This window comes from Protopterus annectens, chromosome 6.part0 (genome assembly GCF_019279795.1).
Source record: "Protopterus annectens isolate FY-2018-M chromosome 6.part0, PAN1.0, whole genome shotgun sequence".
Lineage (NCBI taxonomy): Eukaryota > Metazoa > Chordata > Ceratodontiformes > Protopteridae > Protopterus > Protopterus annectens.
This window is the reverse complement of record NC_056737.1, coordinates 1,719,155,929-1,719,180,760: the sequence shown is the minus strand read 5'-3', so window position 1 is coordinate 1,719,180,760 and position 24,832 is coordinate 1,719,155,929. Positions and strand designations below refer to the sequence as shown.

At 40.8% G+C, this 24,832-nt stretch overlaps 1 protein-coding gene across 2 annotated transcripts in view; it reads right to left on the bottom strand.

Annotated features, from left to right (window-relative positions):
* The window catches only part of ALS2 (alsin Rho guanine nucleotide exchange factor ALS2), a 2,167,716-nt gene that overhangs the window by 339,410 nt on the left and 1,803,474 nt on the right, over positions 1-24,832 (bottom strand). For both annotated transcript variants that reach the window (XM_044075110.1, XM_044075111.1), the window contains one exon: positions 2,420-2,540. In XM_044075110.1, the coding sequence (XP_043931045.1) occupies positions 2,420-2,540 (121 nt within the window). The remainder of the gene's footprint in view (positions 1-2,419; positions 2,541-24,832) is intronic.

Below are 24,832 nucleotides of genomic sequence, written 5' to 3'. Positions count from 1 at the left end.
TGATTTATATTCTCTAATGGCAATTCTCTAACATTTGAAAACAGCTGCTTCTTGCATTTGGAATGCTGTTTTTCCATCAGCAAGTGCCTACAGCTGGAGACAGTAAGTCTACAGGTGTAGGCAATTATCAGGAAATGACTGAAGGATGTGCTTTGAGGCATTTGTATAAGAAACATCATAATTAGTATTTAAACAGGAACTGGCAAGCAGTTCAGTGAAAATAAATGAAAGTTTGACACAGAGAAGTGAACATTTTTGTAAGTAGTTGCATATCCAGCAACCTTCACACTGTAATAGTAAAAGTAACTATGTACAATTTAGTTTCTTTAAACAGAGAAGCCATTGCACTTTTTTTCTTATGGCTAAAAAGGTAAACTGAAAACATACATATTTGAAATGTTTTACCTGTCTGACATTATCTGTATTGTATATGGTCAAGATTTCTGTCTTGTAAATTGTCTTAATGTGGAGCTTTTCTCCCCGGGCCTCAGCTGAAAATGGACATACATCCAGTCGGACTATCCTGGTCAACAAATATAAAATAAATAAAAATAAATGCATGCCATTTTCAAATCTGGGAAGGAAACAGAGATAGGACAAGGACAGCATATCTGTGCAAGAGGAAACACAGCCAACAGCATGCATTTCCAGCAATTACTTTAGAAATGGTAAAGCCTGTGGACATGGCTGTCTATTTACTGTTCTATATGGATGGCTAACTTCCCTTTTTGAAAGGTGTACATAGTTGGGTGTGTTTGCTGCGAGTTGAAAGGGGGTGGGGATGAAAATGTATTTAGTTCTTTCTTTTGCTTCTTGAGTGTTTTTATTAGAACATTTGGAAATGTTTCACTGACATGATACATGCTCTCTCTGTGGGCTATGTTACTGTCAGAAGAATGAACAAGTCAGAACCCAAGATGTGGGGGATTTTTCATATGGGATTTGAATCTGAACCCATCTTCTTCATAACAAATGAGAATTTTTTCACAGTTTCTTATGGGAAACTCTGGATAATTTTTCTTCCTACTGCACCACTTGCTGACTTCAAGGCATATTTGCTTTCTAAACTGCCCCATCCATGCCAAGGTTCAGTCATTTTAATGAAGTATTATTATGGTATGTTCCATTGATGGGAAGGTCTTAGCCCTCTTAAGAAGCTGGTAGCACTAACCTATCATATTGCCATTCTACGCATTTTCTCCTGCTAAGGCTCTAACGCAGTCAAACCTAACGCTGCATAGATGCCACTGTGTAAATGCAAGCTACCACCATGAATGCACTGCATAGCATATAATCTTCTTTGAATGCTACAGCTATGTCAAGCCCGTCTCTAGCTACTATCTGGGACACCTTCCTGTTCCTTCCCTGACATATGTAAACTGGTTTCTAGCTGCTTAGGGCTATCTACCCAGTTTCTTATCCAGCTTCCCAGAACAGCAGCTGAACCACTTCAGACAGAGATCCTGCCTCAGTATCAGGAGGCCAGCAAGAAAAAACGCAAAACACATGAAATGCTTTTCCTTTACAGCATGTATCTTTTAGGTGAATTTAAACAGTCTCTATGAAATCACTACAAAATCCTTTGAGAATGCTTTACCTCCTAAAAGAAGTCATCAGCTAATGAGCTGAGACTACTAAATAAATAAATAAATAAATAACTTAGATTATGATGAGCAAGGTTGGCCACCAACTGGTTGAAAAAACACCTTTGGAACAAGAGTTCAGACGTGGTGTGTGTTGGTGGGTATCGCAAAATGCAACAACAGTGGCATTAACATTCAGGAACTAATGAATCTGTGATGCTAAAGCAAATATGAAATTATAACCACTGTAACAGGTCTGACAAAGTACATCACAACATGCATCCAGTGCTGGCTAAGTGTAAGGGAAAACTAAAATAAAAATGTTTGTAATTCCAGTTATATCAACAAATACTGCCCATACCTGTTGTACATGTTTATAGGTATAGTCATAAGTCAGGAAGCAAGAAGATGAGGAAAGTAAAAAAAAAAAGTCACTAATGGAAAATGTGGGCAAACCTAGTATCAGAAATGAAAGGAACATACAAATAAACTAAAAGTAAATAGAAATGTAATAACTTTGGCACCAGAGCCAAGTTACAGAGGGGGTTTCAGAATACTGTACTGTTTAAAAAGGCAGGTTAGCATTCTCCCCAACCATATACTTCCTCCACCTTAAAAAAAACACAAAAGATAATGCATTTCATGACCAAATTTGTTCAAAAACAAGTAATCACTAACACAGCAACAATACCTCAAAATTCTCTCTCCTTGTACAAAAATACTAACACTTGACTCCTAAAGTTACCTGCATGCATGTATGTGCATGCGTGAGTGCGTGAAACTATATATCCATAACCAAAAATAATGCTTCTCTGATGTGAAATTACTGTAGCTACCTTCATAAGATACTTCTTAATATTTTCATATTTCTCCATTGTCATAGGACCAACATACTGAGGAATGACCTCTAAACTCTCCAAGGTCTGTGTTTGAGAGCGACTCATTGTGTCCAGACTACTGCAAGAAAGAAAAAAAAAATAAGATGAGTTTACTGCAGAAAGCAAAAAAATATGGCACTGGTTTAAAAATATTTCAACAGGAAGTAAACCAGGATCATGAAACAAAAATATTTTTGGTGTGGTTTCATGAAAGGAGTAATGTAGAGGTCAAGAGGACAATTAGAAAACAGACAAAAAGTACAGTTGTGTACACTTACCATAAATGTAGATGTTCGAGTGTATTCACTGTTGCAGTCATTACATTTGGGTAATCTGCTGGCAGGTTACCTTCAGTTGGCCTAAATAACAAAGTCTTGGGTCCTGCGTCGGTTGCTGCCTCCTCTTCCATGACGTCAGGTCGTCAGGGGTATAAAACATGCAGCCAACGCCATTTTATTCAGTTTTTCTTGCCCCAGATGTCAGGTGCCTCCCAAATGGGGAGCAAAAAAAAAAAAAAAAATATATATATATATATATATATATATATATATATATATATATATATATAGATATAACTAAACAGCAATATATGTAAATGCACTTTTAGCAACATAAACTTTACCTTCATTTAAAAGCAAATACACCACAAAGGCTGTAGAATATAGAGAAGGAAAGAGAAATTATAGAAAAGGAGGATGGCAGGTGGGTAACCCGGACTGCAACAGTGAATGCACTCAAATATCTACATTTATGGTAAGTATACACAACTGTACTATGTTCTTCGTGTTTCACGGTTGTGGTCATTACATTTGGGTAGAATCCCAAAGCTATGGATGGGAGGATGGAACTAAATAGCATTAGTGGCGGCTATAAGGCCCTGCAGAACTGCAGTGGCAAAGCTTGTCCTGGATTTGGAGAAGAGAGGCAAATGATAATGCTTTGTGAAGGTATGCACAGAGCTCCAAGTAGCAGCTTCAAGAATGTCTTTGGTTGGAACTCCTCTGAGAAAGGCTGCTGAGGTAGAGGCAGCCCAGGTGGAATGTGGCCTGATTCCCTTGGGTACAGGTTTACCATGGTGCAAGTACAGAAACGAATGCAGTGGCTTATCCACTTAGAAATAGTCTGCTTAGATACAGCCTTCCCCTCTGATCTTGAAGCAAATGCCACCAGTAGTTCTTAGAGACTTGGTCCTGTTTAAGTAGTATCTTAGTTGTCTGTGTATGTCCAATGAATGCAGAATCCGCTCCCCCTTATTCTGCGGATTTGGATAAAATGTTGGCAGGTGAATAGTTTGGTTAAGAGCTACACTGGATACCACCTTAGGCATAAAGGAAGGATTGGTCCTGAGGGACACCCTGTCCAGGTAAAATGTAATAAAAGGCTCCACAGCCATGAGAGCCTGTAGTTCTGAAACCCTTCTTGCTGAAGTGATTGCCAAGAGGAAAGCTGTTTTCCAAGATAAAAATTTTATATCCGCAGTAGCTGCTGGTTCAAACGGAGGCAGGATGAGTTTTTCCAGCACAAAATTGAGGTCCCATGCAAAAGTTGGTGATCTTCTGGGAGGCCTTAAATTTTTGGCCCCTCTAAGATGCTGTTTTAGCAGAGGATTAGAAAAGATGGGAGGCAACGTGTTGTAAGGAGCCATGACGGCAGAAGCATGGATTTTTATTGAAGAAAAGGATAGGCCCTTATCAAGCATCTCAGTCAAGTATTGTAAAATCTGAGGAATATTTGGTTTTGCTGTGTCTGTTCCTTGTGCATGGTTCCAAGCACAGAATCTCTTCCATTTATCAGCATAAGATTTTCTAGTACTAGGCCTTCTAGCTTCCAAAATGACATCCATCACAGATTTACTGAGAGGTGTTGTTTGAATAATTAAATGATCAGCCATGCTGCAAGGTTCAGAGTTTGGTGCTGGGTGTGCAGAATTTGATTGTTCTGCTGAGATAGTAGATGAGGTATTTGAGGCAAGTACCAAGGAAGAAGTTGAGACATATTCCTTAGGATTGGGTACCAGTGCTGGCGAGGCCAGTCCAGAGCAATTAGGATCATTTTTGGTTATTCCTGTCTGACCTTTAGTAAGACCTTGGAGAGAATAGGCAGAGGGGGAAAAGCATAGACTGAAATATTTTTCCAATTGAAGGATAGGGCATCCACTTTCCATGCTTGTCTGTGATAAGTCCTTGTGCAGAATTTGTCCAGTTGATAATTTTGGGGAGAGGCAAATAGATCTATTTCTGGGCTCACCCATTTCTGTGTTACCATGCTGAAAATTTGTGGATCCAGTTTCCACTAGTGCAGGTCCATAAGATTTCTGCTTAAGAGTATTTTGTTTTCCTGGCAAGAACTGAGCTTGAAGATGTACTTGGAAAGTCAAGGCTGTGTTCCACAATGCCATGGCTAGTCTGCAAAGGGGGTATGAATGTGTACTCTCCTGCTTGTTTATGTACCACATAACCATGGTGTTGTCCATCTTTACCAGTAGTTGTCCTGGATGAAGTAAGCCCTTGAAAGCTGTCAGAGCATTCTGAACCACTAGCATCTCTTTCTGCTTGATATGCAAATGCATTTGTTTTGGGCTCCATATGCCCTGAATGCATCTCCTCGCCAGGTGGACCCCCCCAAGCATAGTCTGATGCGTCTGTACTTAGGGTTTGGGTGGCAGGGGGTAGAATGAATGACAGTCCCTTGTTTTGGTGACATGTCTCTGCCCATCAAAGAAACTCCTATTGTAGGCAGGGAATGAGAGGAATCATTGTTTCCAGATTGTGACAATGTTGACTCCATAAACTTTTTAGGTACCATTGAAGTTTCCTCATATGCAGTCTTACATATGGAATTAGTAGAAGGCAGGATGCCATGAACCCCAAAGCCTGCAGAATTTGTCTTGCAGATAACTGGGTTTTTGTTGCCATCTGTTTGAAGTATGGTGTCAGTTGCCTTTGTCTGTCTGGCATAAGGTAAGCCATCTGGGCAGTTGTATTCAAGCTTGCACCCAGGAATGTAATTATTTGAGAGGGTACCAGTTGCGATTTCTTTTCCTTTATTGTGTACCCTAGGCATGCTAGAAGCCATTTTACAAACGCCAGATGTTGAAGAAGAATGCCCTTGTTCTCTGCTTGAATGAGACAGTCGTCCAGGTAAGGATAAATTTGTATGCTTCTTTGTCTGCAAAATGTAATTACTGTTGCCAGGCACTTTGTAAAGACCCTGGGCACAGTAGATAAGCCAAAGGGCAGTGCAGAGAATTGGTAATGCAAAAAACCTGCCTTGAAGCGGAGGTATCTTCTGCATGATTCCCTTATTGGGATATGCAGGTATGCCTCTTTTAAGTCTACAGTCACTAACCAAGAGTTCCTGCCCAGTACAGGCAGTAGCTATTATAAAATCAGCATTTTGAATTTTGGAATGTCCTGGTACGTGTTCAAAATCGATAAGTCCAGTATTGGACGCCATGCATTGTCTTTTCTGGGTACCAGGAATAGCCTTGAATAAAAACCTTGTCCTTTTTCCTGTTCTGGTACTGGTTGAATAGCCCCCATCTCCATGAGGGACGTAACTTGTTTCTGACCCTCTGCCCATTGATTCTGTGGCAGAGCTGGCCAACTGTTTGGAATTGGCAAAGTATAGAAATGAAATCTGTACCCCTGGAATACTATGTTTAATACCCACTTGTCCTGGGTAATTTAACTGCCAATTTCGAGCATGAAGTGCTAATTTTCCCCCCAAGGGGGCTGCCAAGAGATAAGTGCTTGGTGAAGGTAGAGGGAAGTAATCGAGACTGCTTACTGTAGGGTTGTGCTTTGTTTCCTCCAGATTTGGAGGTGAAAGCACCCAATTGCTTTGACCTGTAAGAACCCTGTGATTGGTATCTAGAGCCTTTTGAGTGCCTGGATTTGCCTTGAGAGGCTCTGTTGGACACATGAAAGGACCAGTTTTTAGTAGGCCAGTGCCTACTGAACCTGGGTGGCTGCACTTGTAAGAAATCTTTTACAGTTTGCATAGATTTAGCTTTGTCTTCCATTTTCTTTAAAACCTCTTCTGCCTTATTACCAAACAGAGTATCATGCTGTAAAGGGGCATCCAACAATTTAGCTTTAACATGATCAGGCAGGTTTTGCTCCTTGAGCCAGGCATGCCTACTAATCACAGATCCAGTAGCTACGTCCCTACAACAGGTCTCCAAAGAATCAAAACCACATTGAAAAGTATGCTTTCCAACCTGTTCTGCTGCATGCAATAATTCCTGTAATTCTTTATTTTCCACACAATCATAAATCAACATAATTTTCTGTTTCAATAAGCCCATAACATGCTGTTGATACTTAAGCATATGAAACTGGCAGTTTAAGGCCCTAATTGCCAAGGTTGCAGACGTATAAACCTTCTTTCCCCATCTATCCAGCACCCTGGAATCTCTATCAGAGGGGGTAGGATTTTTGGCTGTAGAAGCCTTTACAAGCCCATAACATGCTGTTGATATTTAAGCATATGAAACTGGCAGTTTAAGGCCCTAATTGCCAAGGTTGCAGACGTATAAACCTTCTTTCCACATCTATCCAGCACCCTGGAATCTCTATCAGAGGGGGTAGGATTTTTGGCTGTAGAAGCCTTTACACCTTTGGGACCCTGTGATATAGTCTCAGGATCAGCAGCAGGATTTTTGAATAGAAATTTGTGGAAGTCAAGAACCCTGTAATATCTGTCTGGCTTAATAGGAGCTGTAGGTAGGGAATCAGGAGCCATGCTTGATTCCGAAAACACATCAACAATGTCTAATACAGGAGGTATGGCCAAAGGCCTATGCTGAGGAAGGAGAAGGAAATCCCAAAGCCTCTTTTTTTGATTCAGAGAAATCCTGACTCTCCCAATGAAAATGTTCTCTTAAAGTATGCAAGGTTTCACCAAAAGAATAATCCTCAGGAGGAAATGCAGATGGGATGGATTCTTCTGCATCTGAATCCTCATAGGGAGGAATAGAAAATTCCTGATCAGAAGAGGAATCAGAAGAAATGGAAACCTGATATGAAGATTCATAATCAGTGTCTTGCCTAGGCCTCTTAGCAGGGGGGGTTGGGAACCCCTGATCAAGGTAATTAAGTCCTCAGCCATTTTGATAATCTGTTTTTTAGGCATAGGGGCCTAAGCACGTGGCTCATGCGCCAGTTTTTTAGACTTAGAAACTGTTTTTGATCTTGTTTTTGAAGATGGCGTTGGTTTTATGTAAAAATGTTGAGGCCTGATAACACCCTCAGAAGCCGGTGCCTGTTCAGCGGCTCCAGACCCATCCAAGGAAGAGACATCCACGAGTTCAATATTCTGAGAATCTCGCTGCATACCTTACTCCGCTTGGGTCTCGGTAGAGGGCTGCGACTCAAAAGTATCGGGTATCAGGGGCTGCGAAAGCACCTCACTGAGTACCGGCGACTGGCTGAGGAGAAGCTTCATCGTCGGTTTTGGACCTCGACGGTCTGTCTCTTTCTTTGCATTTTTTGTGAACTCTGGTAATCGGATTGCTAACCGATGGCATTTCAGGGTAATTAAATCTGGATCCAAAATATTTTGAAGCAAAAATATACCGACGCTTAATAGTGCGTTGGTTAAATCTAGCACAAAACTGACAGCAAGGCACGTTATGATCTGGGCCTAGGCAAGGAATACAGTACAAATGAAAATGCTTATGAGGTATTTGCTTCCCATAAGTAATGCAATTATTAACTTTTACTGACATCGTTAAGGAGCAAGAAAACGTTTCCCCAGTGGGGTACTTAGTTTTAGTTGAAGACTTCGGTTCTGAAACTCGAATGCGAAAATTTCAGGAGTCGGCCGACTGGCTCTTGCAAACTGCTTCTGCTTTGGGCACCGCGCGGCAAGAAAGACTGAATAAAATGGCGTCGGCTGCATGTTTTATACCCCTGATGACCTGACAGCAACCGACGCAGGACCCAAGACTTTGTTGTTCAGGCCGACTGAGGGCAACCTGCCAGCAGATTACCCAAATGTAATGACTGCAACAGTGAAACACGAAGAACATTAGGAAATACAGCAGTAAAAGCAGGCCACTGACATAAAGGCATTAATCAGATCAAGCTACATTAGCAGGTGAGGAATGGAGACATGTATCAGCACTAAGCAAACACTCATCATCTGTACAGCACCCATTAAGACTTTCTGCAGTGAGTAGAGTCATACACCTCTCCTTCCTGTGGCCTCTTGAATTTTTTTTTTCAAAACCTTTTTCGAACCTGTGTTCATAGCTACACCTCATCTAACCCATACTGATTGACATGCACCTGAGAAAAGTAAAGTGGCCTCCTCAAGGATTCCTAGATAATATTCATCCTTGTTTTTTCTCATATACCACCTGTATGGGACAAAAGTGGCAAAAAGGAAACAGCGACTCTGAGGAACTCATTCAACCAGGCAATGCCTCCAGATTACCACTGAAAAGTGGCATCTGTGCTCTGGGGAGGAGTCTGGTTAGTAATTCAGGACAGAAAAACATTAAAATATAATCATGCAATGTCTGTGGTACTGTTAAAGCATACAAAACAAAGACTGAGTTGGTATGCAGAAAAAAAAAACAACATTACTGCAGAGAACCCTTGTGAACACCTGGTAATACTGTGCAGGCATGTACTGCTACTATCTTACTTCAAGAGGCCTTCTGCAGCAAGTGGGGCACTACTAAAAATCTTAAGCAGCAGCATATGAAGAAAACAAGCAAGGAAAAACAAATTTTATCTATAAACATAAAAAAAGATATGCAAAACTTGCCTTTCAAGAAAGCTCTGCTCTGGAAATCTCCTGTGAGATGATCTACTCAGTAGGGATTGTCCTTGATGGGTTTGCTGGTTTGGCTCATCCTTTCCACTAGCAAAATTCATAAGTGACATTACTCATAGTTTACATACGCAAAACTAGCACCTAAAAAATGCCAGTTTGCCTCCAGTCACTGTACCACTCAGTTCCTGTCAATCACATAACAATGAAGATTTCACTCATACACTTCTAACAAGCAATATTTAACTACTTATAACTCTCCAACTAACAGGGAGCTCAAATACCTGAGGTTGGAAGGAGGGTCCAACAAGGAGACTTATCCCATTAGAACAATTAATAGAGTAAGAATGAATGAATCTGTTGCACCTAAAACCAGAGACCCCTCTTTGATGATTCTTATAGTTAGGCTGAATCCCACAAATAAACATCAGGGTAACTGACGCCTGTCAACAGACCAAGAACCAAGACTCTGAAGCTTAATAAAAGAAAAAAAATGCTTAATATTTTAGAAGCTTTAACACGTTGCTACTTTTCTTATGCTTATTTACTCATAATTATACAACTCTATATTTGTATTTTATGAAAAAAATGAAATACTGATTTTTATCTTGTCTTTTTAAATGTTGCCTGATGTTCATTATTACATGACCAGTATTACCTGATCTTCAATCATGTAACCTACTCTACATGTATTTAAGGAAGACATGCTAAGCAACAAACTAGATTCTAAAGAAGTCTACTGCAATTTTGTAAATTAAATTACTTAATCTTGTTTATTGTTTCTTGTGGCGATTTCTGCCATGGTAAACGTTTTTTGTTATGAAATTCAAGTATTTTTGATTGATATTCATAATGGTGCAACAGTAGCAATGCAGGGCATCCAGGTAAAGTGAACCTAATGCCTATTGATACAAAATATCAGTACATTTTTACTACTTCACATTTTGTGACCCATGGTTATATACTGTGCCTTTTATACTTTTCTATCTATTCTGTAATAGAGAATGGCAATGTAGTGAGAAATGCATCACTGCTATCAAGATGATTGCATGACAGGAACTATAGGCAGCACGTCTGGAAACAGAGAGGCATATCATTTGCAAGCCTGCATTACTACAAACATTTGCAAACACGGACTTTATGTATGTGACATGATAGTATTTTCATATTTTTATGAACTCTATAAAGGAACATGGCAAGGTGACAAGTTAGGTGCTCTTATGAAGCTAACAGAAATACTTAAGCTCATGACAGAAAGTACATTTGTGTAAAATCTTACCATAACAGTAGATGTTCTTCTCTTCACTGTTGCTATATTCATTAGGATAGTGATCCCCTGCCTAAGGCAGTCTAACGTCTGGCCAGTGCATCAAAGCCTTTAGGCTGTAATGGGTATGCCATAAGTCACACTTATGCTCCTGCGCTCAGCATAGGGCATAAATGTGATGTCTGGATATACCTTCCTCAGAAATGAAAAGCCCCAGTAGGAACAACAGCCTAAGGATATTAGTAGGAAACAAGTACATCCTGAAGGAAAAAAGTACTGGGGGGGAAGGAGGGAGGGAGTGAATACTGCAACAGTGAAGATAAGGACATCTACTGTTATATCAAGATTTTACACAACTGCACTATGTCCTTCCATTTTACTGTTGCAGTATTCATTACAATAGGGACAATAAAACAGCCCAGGAAGAAGACTGGGAGGAGGAAAGGCCAGCAGAGCCCTCAAGAAAGCCATGAAAAATGATACTGGCAAAATCAGCTCTAGCTCCAAAAATTACATCCAGCTTATTGTGCTTGGTAAATGTATGCACAGTCCACCAGATAGCTGCCTCAGGAATAGAATTAGTATCTAAACCCTTGAAAAAGGCACCAGAAGATGCCACAGTTCTAGTAGAATGAGGCATAATAGATGAAGGAAGGCTTGTTTCATGGAAGGAACAACAAAAATAAGTAGATTTTAATATCCAAGAAGAAATGGTTTGCTTGGAAACAGCCAAACCTAAGGACCTAGGATAAAAAGAAACAAAAAGGTGCTCAGATTTATGAAAAGCTTTAGTTTTATCCAAATAATATCTTAGCTGTATGTGATATGAGTTAGTGTCATCTGTGCCATGGAGATAGGGGAGTGCATGTGTAACATATGCCATCATAGCTAGCTGGAGTTTTGTAAAGAATTTTATGTCCTTTGACTATCACCCTGACTTATACAGATTCTTGTGTTAAAAATGCATCAACTGTGGGGTCTGCTGGACTGAAGAGAGATATTCATGCATGTCAGACAGTATTATTATAATTGATTAAATGCATATGTTTTAACAGATAATTCTGGAAGGTTAATCTCAGTCCAGCTAATTTTGAAAAATAGGTCGAAAATTAAATGGGTTGGTTTAGGTCATAAAGATTTTATCTTACAGGTATGATTGTAGCCAGAAACAAAAATGTCTGGGAAAAGTTGGACTAGGAATCTTACTGTATTGTCCTTAGAGGTGAACTAATTGCTACCTTGCATGGGTGGAAGTTTTTGAAATTGTTTTACAGCTTTCAGATGCTGCAACAGATCTTAGCAAAACTCTGGGTGTGTATTGTACCAAAGTTAGGTGACCAGATGTAATGTCATTCTATAACCAGCACTGAAATGATTTTTTAGATATTAGCGACAGATATTCCGGTACTGCAGTGGTGGTGCTGCGGTAGCGTTGTCGCCTCACAGTTAGATGTTTCCCATTCAATTCTCAGAGCATCTTCTGTGTGGCGACATGCGTGAATGGGCATTCCTTCGCTGAAGGTTGGGCTTTAGGCCCAGCAAGCCAGTACGTAAAAAATCTGCCAATCATTAGCAGACCGGAGTTCTGCTGTGGCGACCCCTAACCGGGAAAAGCCGAAAGACATCTCAGTGAGAGATATTCCGGAACTCTCTCAGCAGTTGTTTGGAACCTGAAAGGAAAGATCTCTCGTACTTCATCTTGCCTTGCTGTAGTAAGAAACTCAACACACCTCATTTTGCTGTGCTGTAGTACGCAACTCAGCACTCATCACCTTGCCTTGCTCTAGTAAGTAACTTAACTAGGGAACAGTAATTTTTTAGTCAGTCAGGAAAAGTTAAGTATTATTTTTCTGCATCTGTGTGAATCTATGTATGTGTTTTTTTATCGCATATGATTGAAACTCTGGTGTTTATTTGAACAAGATATTCAGTATTCTCATGTTTTCTATTTTATTACTTATTATTAAACATTTCTATACCTTTCATTGTGGCTGATCTTTTACATAATACTTTTTAACATATTAAGAGTACTTATTCTTACTTTAGTGACACCGTGGCCACTTCTGAAAGCCTTTCTGCTTTGGTCAAACTCGACTATTTGTGTTAGTATTAATTTTACTCAGTACAATTGGGTAACCTTGTAACAGCCTTAGAGTAGCTGATTGGTGGCAGTGCAATTACCTTATAGTCTGGGTAGAGGGGGCATGGAAAAAAGTACTGGGGGAGGAGGGAAGGAGGGAGTGAATACTGCAACAGTGAAGATAAGGACATCTACTATTATGGCAAGATTTTACACAACTGTACTATGTCCTTCCATTTTACTGTTGCAGTATTCATTACAATAGGGACAATAAAACAGCTCAGGAAGAAGACTGGGAGGAGGAAGGGCCAGCAGAGCTGGTAGATTAGTGCTGGCCTTTCCAAGGTGTGTGTGTGCATGTCAGCTACATGGAAAAGGGACACAGAGCTCCAAAGTAGTCAGTGTTGAGTCTTGTTTGTGGACTGGAGAGACAATAGACAGAGCGTACAGCCCCAGGCTGGACGGTGTTGTCTGTGTTGCTCTTAAGAAAAAGTGTGGTTGATGCAGGGAGCTGTATCTGAAAATACTGTGTGTATCCATTTTTACTCCTAGAGGCCATCGCTCACCGGTGTCAGTGGTGAGGATTGAGGCTCCTTGATAACTGGCTTGGAGTAGGGACCGTCACACTGTCTGTGCAAATCCAAGGTATGCAGAAGCTTCTCATTAGCAGACTATGTAGAAGGGAAGAAAAGTGTGCAAATAATTAGCCTGATTAAGAGACAACTCATTAACCACATAAAATAAGGATTAGTATGAAGGGACATCCTGTCCTTATGAAAAGCTAAGAAAACAGGAACAGTTATAAGGGCTTGCAGCTCAGACACCCATCTGGCAAAGGTAAGGGCCAAAAGAAGAACAGTGTTCCAGGAACAATGCTGTAAGGAAGCTGAAGCAGCAGGCTCAAAAGGAGGCCGAGACAATCTTTCCAAAACAAAATGAAGGTATCAGGAAGGAGGGACATCCTTCCTAGGAAGCTTATTGTTAACAATGCCTTTAAGAACATGTCTGACCTCAAATCTAGATGTCAAAGATAGACAAGCAGAAACAGCTGACAGATGGGCCTTAACAGAAGAATATAACAACCCAGCATGGAGCAACTCACACAAATAAGAGAACCAAAGGAAAATCCAGAGTAAGTGGATCCAGGTCATGAGCAAGATACCAGACAGAAAATTTATTCCACTGTTCCTGGTCTCCTGCAGGACCCAAAGCACAACCTCAGAAAAAAGGTGTCTAAAGGGGATCAAACCCTATCACCTACAATGTTAGTTGAAGAAAGGGCAGGTGTGGATGGAAGAGAGATCCTTAGCCTTGTGTGAGTAGGTCTACCCTGTGAGGTAACTTGTGTTGACTGCTTTTGGCTAAATGCAGAAGAAGAGGAAATCAATGTTGTCTGGGCCAAAAGGGAGCCACCATCAAGATTTTGGAGCGTCCTGTTTTATCTTAAACAGGACCTTCAGTATGAAAGGAAGAGGAGGGAAGGCATACAGAAATATCCCCTTCTAGGCTAGAGGACATGGAACTCTGATGCAAAGAGAAGAAGTCTGTTCAGATGGGAAATAAATAGATCTACTTGAGGGTTTACCCACTGGTGGACAATGTCCAGAAACACATCCCTGTGAAGCATCCACTTGTGGGATTGTGTTATGGGCCTGCTCAGAGAATCTGCCTCTATGTTCTGATCTGAGGGAGTATAAACTGCCAGAGGGATCTCCTGATAGTGGATAGTTAGATCCAAAGCCTGAAGAGGTAGTTTATACAGGAGATAAGACATTGTACACCAGTGTGGTACTGTCTGTGAGAATTTTGACAGGCCCTGGAAGGAAAAGAGGATGAAAAACCTGAAGAGCCAAAAAAAGGTCTCGTTTCTTTGACATTGATGCAACCTTTCTTTTGTCAGAGTGACCAAAGGCCCTGCACTTTCAGAGGGTCAAAGGTAGCCCACATCTCATGCCTGAGGCATCTGTGAAGAGTTCCTGAGAGGAGACTGGAGGTTGAAAAGGAAGCCCTGGGTTGAGGGACAACTGATGAATACACCACTGAAGTTCCAGCCTGAGACGTGGAAGAAGAGAGACTAGAAAAAAAGTTGAGAATGTTGAAGCCAAATTGACTTTAGAAACTACTAAAATTTTCTTATATGGAGCTTGGCCAGAGAAGGCATAGGAATGGTGGATGCCATGTAACCCAGAGTCCTCAAACTCCCTGGCAGTAACTGAAGCCAGAAGAAGAAGAGAATGAAAGAAAGCAACCAGAGTTAAAGCCTTGGGAGGAGGCAGGGATGTTAGCATTGGAACAGTCTGGAGCCTGCACCCTGGAAAATCATGATCCTGAGGAGGAGTCAGGGATGATTTTTTGGAAATTTACAATAAACCCCAGGCTATGAAGGAGACATATGGCAAAGTGTAAATGTTGAAGTAAAACCCCTGCAGAACAGGCCTGAATGAGCAGCTTGCCCAAGTAAGGAAAGAACTGAAATTCTCTCATTCTGTAAAAAGCAATCACAGGAACTAGTCATTTGTTGAAGACCCTAGGGGCAGTAGAGAGGCCAAAGGGCAAAGCAGAGAAATGGAAATACTAGGAAGCAACAGAGAAATGTAAAAATTTCCTTAAAAGAGGATGAATTAGAATATGTTGATAAGCATCCCTGAGATCCAGGGAAACTAGAAAAGCTTGAGGAAGTAGAAAAGGAAACAAGGTTTGAAGAGACAGCACCCAGAAAAAGGCACCTTCAAAAGGTTGTTTAACTGAGAAAGACCCAGAATGGGTCTTCAGGTGTTTTGTTTCCTGGGTACCATGAACATTCTGGAGCAAAACCCCTTCCTGCCTCGGAGGAATTTGAACTTCTTCAATTGTTCCCTGAGGCAGCAGACCCTGAAGCACATCTGGAAAAAGGGCAGTTGTTCCTGAGGAGGCTTAGGAATGTCCAAAAAGGGGGGGGTATTTCCAAACTGTGCAATACTCCTGGTGAATTATGGAAAGAACAAAGGAGTCTTGGGTGACCTTTAACCAAATAGGAATGGAACGCAAAAGATGCAGAAAAAGAGGAATGCAACTGAGAAGAACAGGGCAAGGATAGCCAGACAGTACCTGGTTTGTCAGGAAAAGAAGGCTTCTAAGTAGGAGGACTGTGGGTAGCCTTAGCCAGAGAAGTCCTTCTACCACCCTCCTTTATTTGGGGGAGGGTGAGACTGCCTACGAACAAAAGCAGGCTTGTCAGGGTAATTCGTTTGAAATTTGGGAACAGGTGAAACAAAAATATGATTCAAATCCTGTCAAGTCTTACCCTTTTCTTGCAAGGAGTCAAAATTCAGCAGCAGCACCACCAATCAAATGTTTATTATCCAGAGGAATACCCATGAGTTTTGCCTTCATATCATCAGGCAAAGTTGAAGCCTGAGCCAAAATACCTCCTTAAAACACAGCCAAAAGCTGCAGCCCTAGATGAAGCGTCAGGTGCATTTAATGGAATGGCAAGCAACCACAGAAGATATGCCTAGTAATGAAAGAGCAGAGCCCTTCTCCTTAGAATCAGAAAGACCTGAAATATTCTTGACAGGCCTCAGAGAGAAGAGCCAAGACATAACTGATCTTGTGTGTCTTTTAGTTTACAGCTTTAAAGGTCAGGGTAGCAGAAGTATACACTTTCTTACCCCAGCCTCTCCATAGTTCTGCTGTAATTGTTAGAGGGAAGCAACTTGGTAAAAGGGAATAGTTTGGTTACTTTATCATAGGCAAATGACATCAAAGAAGGGTCAGGAGAGAGACAATTATAAAGAAATTTGCAATCATCAGGCACTTCTCAAAACCTATCAGTTTTCTGGGGGCAGGAGTGTGTGAATCAGGAGTCTGAAAAGCAGTAGAAAAATGCATCCAACAAGGCAGCAAGAATAGGAGGATCAGCAGAGGCCCTAGGAGACTCCATTTGCAGAAGTTCATATACCTCTTCTGATCAGACACCCGAGCACAATTCCAATTAAAAAATTCCATAATTTGCGAAAGTGTCACCAAACGAAATCTCCTCAAAAGGAGAGTAAGACCTGACAGCCTTTTTTCCTCAGAACCATAATCTAAGGGAGAAGGAGCCTGATAAGAATAAGTCAGGGATTCTTCATCAGAGGAGTCCTACTCCCTAGGCCTCTTAAGTGGGGTAGAAGACCAAGGAGGAGCTAGAACAGAAACCCTTTGAGGAGGTGTTAAAGCCATAAGGGCATTAAACAGGTCTTGTGTGAAGTTTTGCCATTCACTCTTATTGGGATCTTTAAGAACACAAGCAACATGCTTAGGTTTTTGTTTCTTTTTAAGAGGGACATCAGCTTTAAAAACCTTAGGAGGCTCTGACCTTTGACAACATTCAATAACAGCAGTCGGTATCGCATTCCTTACTAAAATATGAAGAACACCCCTAGACCCTCCGTTAATTATCAGCAGAGGTTCCTCCTGAACATCCAAAGCAGATTTCTGCAAGGCCTCCCGGGATGTGTGTGGACCTGGAGCCATGCCGGCCTCCAAAGTGGTCATAAATGAGGAATCCAACAAGGAAACAGGACAGTCCTCTGGGCTTTTACTAGCCTCAAGAGAGACATCCAGTGGAGGTGGTACAGCCAAAGAATCCAACCAAGTGTTCTTGGTCTTCTTCTCAGATGTCGGACCCTTGTGCTAGGAAGATCCTTTCATAGTGTCTTTAGCCAACAGTTTAAGTTGTTTTTCTAAATAAATAGCTAAGTAAGAAGGCTGACTATGCAACATCTCAGGGATGAAAGCCAGACAAATCGCACAATATGTATGATTGCGGGAAGCACCTAAGCAAAATGAACACTGCTAGTGACGATCTTTCTAGGGAATCTGTCTCCTAAACTTGCATTTCTCCTTTCTGGATGACATGAAACCATCAACCAGAAACAATTAAAAAAAAAAGTGATAACAAAAACAAAAAACTTCAACGGGGCACTTATCCAAAAGTGTCTTAGAAACCACTAGGTGATGAACAGGCATTCAGATAGATGATCGAAGATGGCATTTGGACTGGTGACAAAGAAGTTCTGAGGATGGTAGCCTGGACGTCAACTTTATGACCTATGCCGAGTGTGGGGAGGATATGTGTGATGTACGGCATACCCATTACAACCTAAAGGATTTGGGATACTGGCTGAATGTTGGGCTGCCCTAGACAGGGGATCCCCTAGTGTAATGAATACTGCAACAGTGACATGGAAGGACATCATGAATTGCATGTCTCACACCACAGCTTGTTTATTACATGGGTTCTGAAAGTTATATTTTTCATATCTTTCAGAATAACTGTATGGGAATATGGCAAGAAGATGACCAAAACCTCAATCTGAATGAAGCTGCCACCAATACTTGTGATTTAATGACAATACATGAACTGCACATAGCACTCTTGGACAGAAAGTTTATTACTTAGATTATGAAAATTATGACATTTTTCATATTTTTATGAATTAATTTATAAGGAAATGTGACAAGATGATGAGCAAGGTCTCATTCTGAAACTGCCATCAAAGCATATAACTTAACAGGACAAGAACAATAAAACACATATGTCCCACATAACGAAGTAACAGTTTGTTAGGTTATTAAAATTAATATCTTTGTCATATATTTGTGAATATCTTTGAAAAGGAGTAAGGCAACATGATGGGTAAGTTATAATGTTGAACTTGGCATTACTAGGACATACTACCACAATAATAAAAACATGATGTTTATCTATGACACATAAATATAGCTGTTTTGTTTAAATGCCACTTAATGAAGATTAGGATTTTTTTCATTAGCTTCAACTTTCTGGAAAATAAATTTTCTCACTGCAAACATCTGTATATACAATGTCTTGGCTCATGTGTGCTAGCTGCATATAAAGTGCTGCTTGTTTTTGTATTGCATTTGCAGTACTACTAACTAAAACTGCTGACTTTTTCTACTGTAATGTTATCTCACATGTAAGTATTTTTGATATGTACTATAAATACATACATACATAAATAAATACTCATAACTAAAAAGGGCCAAAAGATTGTCTCACTTACCAGGTTAACAAATTGCACATAAATACCCAAATATCTGGAAAGGAACACAGGGACAACACAGATGACTAATTCTGAAGCTCACTTCTGTCTGCACAAACTGTACACTGATATCCATCACCACTTTCTCCTATTTTCCACAAGGAGTTGAGATGTCACTTCAACAGTGACAATCTAGAGCCAAGGTATACACCACTGGGTGGCTAACCCTGCCACTGTAAACTGTACCCTGACATATGACCTCAATGTTACAGGTGTTGAGATATAGTTTTACAGATATATTAGTAAACAAGCATGACACAATGCTGACAGGACTCTCATTTCACAACTGACATCCAGACAAAACAAACCAGCTACAAACAGCACAAGTTTGCATGGTACGGCCACTGAGTTATATATACCCATTTGTTATCGGGGTATGCCCACTGGACAGACTGCTGCCTTTTCAGGGGCATCCAGGAACGATGTCTAGTTAAGTGACTTACTCAAGCTCACACAGTAAGTAAATGATGGCTGAGGTAATCAAACTCCGTACTACAGGAACTCCAGCTCACAGCCTTAACCTGTGCACCAACTGCCAGAATGTAAATGGTTTTACCAGTCATGCAAACAATATGTATAACATCTTGCCTTGTTCACCAAATATCAAATTACACTTTTCAGTTGTAATTCCAAAATGTATACCACTGCAAAGATCTGTGTCTGCAAAGCAACTTTTGCATATACATTTTCTGTGGAGTGGTTACAATTCAAGAGTTATGAACTTCTGACTTCAGCAAGGCAAGAGAAATGAACTCTCTGAACTTGCTCATAATGTACCACTGCTTATATGGGAGAAGTTAGCCATCATTTCCCAGATACTTCAGAGTGAATGAATTAATATGGCATCCTCCAGGTTACAAACTGCCCCAAAACTCACCCCATCTGAGGATACACCTTGAAGCAAAAACAAAAAGTAATTCAGATACACAATTAATGCAAATGAGTAGATCACTCACCATTTTCTGGCAAAATGTTATATCAGCCCATTTTTTTAATAGCCCCCCCCCCAAAAAAAAAAAATTAATAAAATTACCCATCAGCATAACCAAAAGGAGGCACAGCACATGTTTGTTTTTCAAGAAACTGAAATCCTTCACCTTCCTGGAGTATAAAGCAAAACAAGCATGTCTGGCATCCAGAAGCAGATGATTTTCAATGTGTTGTCTAGACGTTTGTCTTTCTACAGAGGTATAAGACCCAATTCTCATTTATCACTCCAGTTCAAAAACTGCCCCCCCCCCCCATACAGGGCTGTCTACAGCCATTCATAAATGAGTAAGCAAACCTATGGGGTGAGCCAAATAATCTTTAATTTTAGTCAGCCAAAACCTAACTTACAAATCAAACTTCTAAGAATACAAAACTATACACACATTTTAAGGAATCTTAAACTTGAACAAGTACCTACTTATTCTTTCAATTTATTCCAGTGTCATAATATGCCACACATCAAATATCATCCAGTTAGTAATCTCACATAAATCTTCTTAAACTAATAGCACATACATGATAACTATTATAGGTTCATAGGTGTGTACTAGGCTAATGACCCTGGGGCCTTTATAAGCCTAGCCATAGGATTACCCTGGTATAGTGCCACCCGACCTTAGTTCCCAGTGTCTCTGTCGAGTAGAGCCACTGGAGTTACTCTGGAGTGAATTTTCTGTTTCCCATCTACTCATCAAGATTTCTCTTGAAGAGGGTTAGCGAGGTGCTCTGCTTGACATGTATGGAAGTCTGTTCCATAGCATGGGCAGTCTCTGGGTTATAAACCTGTCCCTCCAGCATGTTCTGTTAATTGTGGTAATGAGGTTGAGGTCTCTGGAGCGTGTGGTGCAGAGGGATTAGGATTTCTTTAGATGTAACATTTCTAACAGTGCGGGGTCAGACATGGCTTTGTAAGTCAAGCAGAGATCACCTCTAAGTAGGCGATATGAGACAGAGAATAGTTGGAGTTTTTTGAGTCTGTCCATATAGGATAGGTATTTAAGGCCTAGGATCCTCTTTGTGCGGTACTTTTGCAGCCTCTCCAGTTGTTGCAGGTGTCTACTGAGGTACATGCCAAATGGGGCATTGTACGCAATGATGGGCCTAATGAGGGAAGATTGGATGGAGACAATGACCCCTTTCTTCCTGGATGCAAAATCCTTAGCAATGAGATGTGCCACATAGGATGACTTTCTGACCACAGTGGCAATGTGGTGATAAAAGGAGATGTTGCTGTCAACCTGTGTTCCCAGATCTCTAATAATGCCTTCTGTGTTCAGTGGACTACCATCAATGTGGTAATTCATAGGAACTGTTTTTTTCCCAAAGGGGATGACGACACATTTTTTGGCAATGAGCTTAAGGCTATGGTTCGGACACCAGTCATTGGTCACAGTGAGGCCATTCTGTAGGATGTCAACATCACAGCAGCTCCCAACTTGCAACCGTCTGCGAACTTTGTCAGCCAGAGTCCCTTTGTGCTGGCCTGGATTTCAGAGAAGTAGACACCAAACAGGAGAGGACCCAGAACCGAACTCTGTGGAACTCCACTCGTTACTAGTCGGCAGTCTGACTTGGAGTCAGCTACTTTCACACTGTGGGTTCTATCTGTGAGCCAGTTTGCAACCCACCTAGTGACATGGGGGTTGAAGCAAAGCTTAGTGAGTTTTTCTATGCTTCCTAAGTGGGGAATGGTATCAAAAGCCTTGGCCAGATCAAGGTAGGCTGTATGAACCACCTTGCCTTCATCCACAGCTCTGGTGACTGACTCAAAGAAGTCGACCAAGTTGAGCAGGCATAATCTACCCTTCACAAACCAAACTGTGTGGGATCCAGAGTTTGGAGATTCCCTATATCCTTGTTTATTAGGTCCATGATGATGCTTTCCACAGCTTTGCATATCAGACTCATCAGGCTAATGGGGCGATAGTTCCCAGGGTCTATAGTTGCTCCTCCTTTGTGGAGAGGTATGACTGTAGCAGTGCACCATTCGGTAGGGTAGGGTCAGGCAACTATTCTCCATTTGCATGGGTGCCGTGAAGTTAGCCACCTCTGTTTTTAGGAGCCCAAAGTTAGCTTTGGAGAAGTTTTTCACGGTGGTTACCTTTGCAGAGGGGGTGGGAGGGATGTGGATTTCCAAAGTGATTAGTTTGTGGTTGGATCTAACCAGGGAGGAGCTGACTATTGGTGTAGAGCAACAGTCACCCATGTTAGTAGTGACCAGGTCAAGGATGCTGCTACCTCTAATGGGGGTAAGAACGAGCTGGTACAGGGCATTGGAATTAATGAACTCCAGGAAACGCTGAGTAAGTGTATTGGCACATGAGTAGTTTACCCATACTTCCTCAATGGAGGAGGAGTTTACCCATGTACTTCCTCACTGGAGCATGTCCAAACATAACCAGGGCTCATTGAACAAACAATTCAAAACAATACCTAAAAATTGGATAATATGAAAAAGCATATGATTCATATTAAAACTCAAGGTGGATGTGACAAGTCTAAAGATGATGGTTCCAATTGGCTATAACAGACATAACAAGAATGGCTAGATTTTAATAACAAACCATGATTGGTTAAATATTTCAATCTAGATTAGCATATAAGGTTACTGGACAAATCTGCAACCTTGCAGGGTCATTTCTACATGTTAAAGGAGGTCATGAAAGCTAAAAAAACAAACACACACACACACATATATATATAAAAACAGAGAAACGACACTCTAGTTAATGAAAGCGCTTTTAAAAATACTTCATAAAACCCATCTACAATGGTCAAAATGTCATTACAAAGTTCAAATTCTAAACAACTTGATTATACAGAGCGGAGTCAAAGTCAACAAACACTGACCAGATAAGGGACTCTAAGACTCTAGTGCAATTGAAAATCTGGCCTGCTTTTACGAGGCTTTCGTGATTTATTAGTATAAAACCACTGTGGTTTGAAAAATAAGTCAAGGCAGCTTATAGCTGCTTTTACAGAGGTGTAGTGAATGCAGTTCTGGCAGTACTAGTACAATTCAGGGTCCATCTTCCAAAGACAATTTGGCTAATCAAATTTCTCTTGTAAAATGTGACTATGAAAATTCAGAATTACATCTTATAGTCAAGTTTTGTTAAGAACAATTCAGTGAGCACTTGGTGTTGAGCTGGGAGGTCTGAAAGCATCAAGCTTAACAAGTCTATTCAAATCTTGCTTGTTAAATGTGACATTCAAAAAACTTCTGTAATACTTTTTGTGGCTAAGAAAGATATGCTGTTCAGCAAGAAGATAGTTTTGAGACGGGGGTGGGGGGGGGGGTTCTAAAAGCATTTAGTTTAATCTGCCATATTAATTCATATTTTTCAAGTGAGGCATTCCTTTTGTCTTCTAGCAGGGTTGCCAGGATCTGGTCTGGAATGTGGAAGGTAAATCTACCATGGCATGGAGGTACATACAGGTGCTTCCCTAGGGAGTTTCTAAGAATGCCCAATTTAATTTTGGAAAAGTGTTGCACAACCCTCCTTTCAGTTTACTGCTAGTTTTTGTCAAATTAAAAAAACTTTGTTTGACCTGCACTGTAAACTGTAAACCATATCTTCAATATAGGTTCTCCAGAGTGGAACTTGGGTATATCTTTCCACAGGTGGGCAACAGAATTGATCTGTATCACTCATAGCTGGGTAGTACCTGTAAAAAGGAGGATCAACATTGTTAGATGCCCTTAAGTCCTGATCTGGGCTCTGCCTTACTGCACTTTACCAGGAGCGGCCTTAGGTCAACTGGTGCTCTTGGCAAAAGGGCTCTATGGTGCCCCCTACCACATCACCTGGTGCTCCCATCCTGGTCTACCTACACCAAATAAATACTGGAAAAGCGTACTTGCTAGAGTGGTGCCCTTGCCGGTTATGCACTCTACAAAGTCTCTTATGACCCAGTTACTGTAGAATGCAGTTCTGATTTGTTGGTAGTGTGCTGTGTAAACCAGAGTCATATTTCTACTCTTGTCCTCTGAGTCAGGGGAAGACAGGAATCCAGAGTTCTCTCATAAGTCTAGCTACTGGTTCAAGCAATGATCCTCACTTCATTTAAGTTCCACTATGGGTTGCAATATAACGTGTAACATTTTCTTACTGTAGCCTCTTGTCAAAAACTTTTTGTAAATGTGAGGTTTTTGGTGAAGGTGGACATTTCCTTTGAAACTCTTGTGAGTCTCATGCCCTGAGACTTCATCACATTCCTCTCTTTGATGTGGAGGGTGCATGCCTATTTATGGTTTGCAGAACAGATTGTTAAACTTGAAGAAGTTGTTGCTGAGTAGTAAATGGAGAAGTCTACCTAGTACTTCTATTTCACCAGGCAACACAGCCCTGTTTGAGGAGAATGGTTCAACTTCTACTTGGATGAATAACAGGTGTGGAAGTATAGTGTACAGTGATTCCAAGTAAATAATGACAAGCAAGGAGTCCCTCTCAATCCCTAATATCCCTGATTTTCCTTAAAATATCCAAAGCATCAAGGATGAAGGATCTATCACTCTCAGCCAGTTTCTTAAACTGTACCTCTAAGTAAACAGACACGGGCTCTGTAGCAGCCACTATGCTAGCTACTACAAGTCTGTACGATGGGTCTGGCTGATTTTTGTAAGGTTTGGGGATTCCAAAGAAGTTTGGAAGTTTTGGGTATGGAAGAGTCAGGAATTTGAATAATCTGTTGTCCAGGAGTTCACTGTCATTGAGGGCTTTCAGACTGGAGCAGATGGTCTTGCAGGCAGCTAGAATCCTAGCAAAGTCTCATGCACTACAGAGTAGAGGTTACTGTCTAGCTTGATGTGGATCTTTGGTGGTAGATATGTTCATCAGTGATTAGAATGCCATAATCCATCATGTTCTACCCCGTCTAAGGCTCCTTAAAGATTCCATTTTCTGTCTAACTTGTAAATCTTTCTCATGGGTTGGTCTCTTCAAAATCTTCCTGAAATCAGCTTTGCACTTACTCTTGAAAGCTGCTAGATTGGTGTGCATGTGGGACAAAATGTACTAGATTTGTTCCATATCCTAGGTCAAGGTAGGATGGTATTGTTAACTCTGTTCACATCCTTCTAATGAAAGAGCACCTTTAGATTCAATTTCCTTGTGTATAGCCTTCGGTCTACAATGGTACCACCCAAGTTGTTTTGGCAA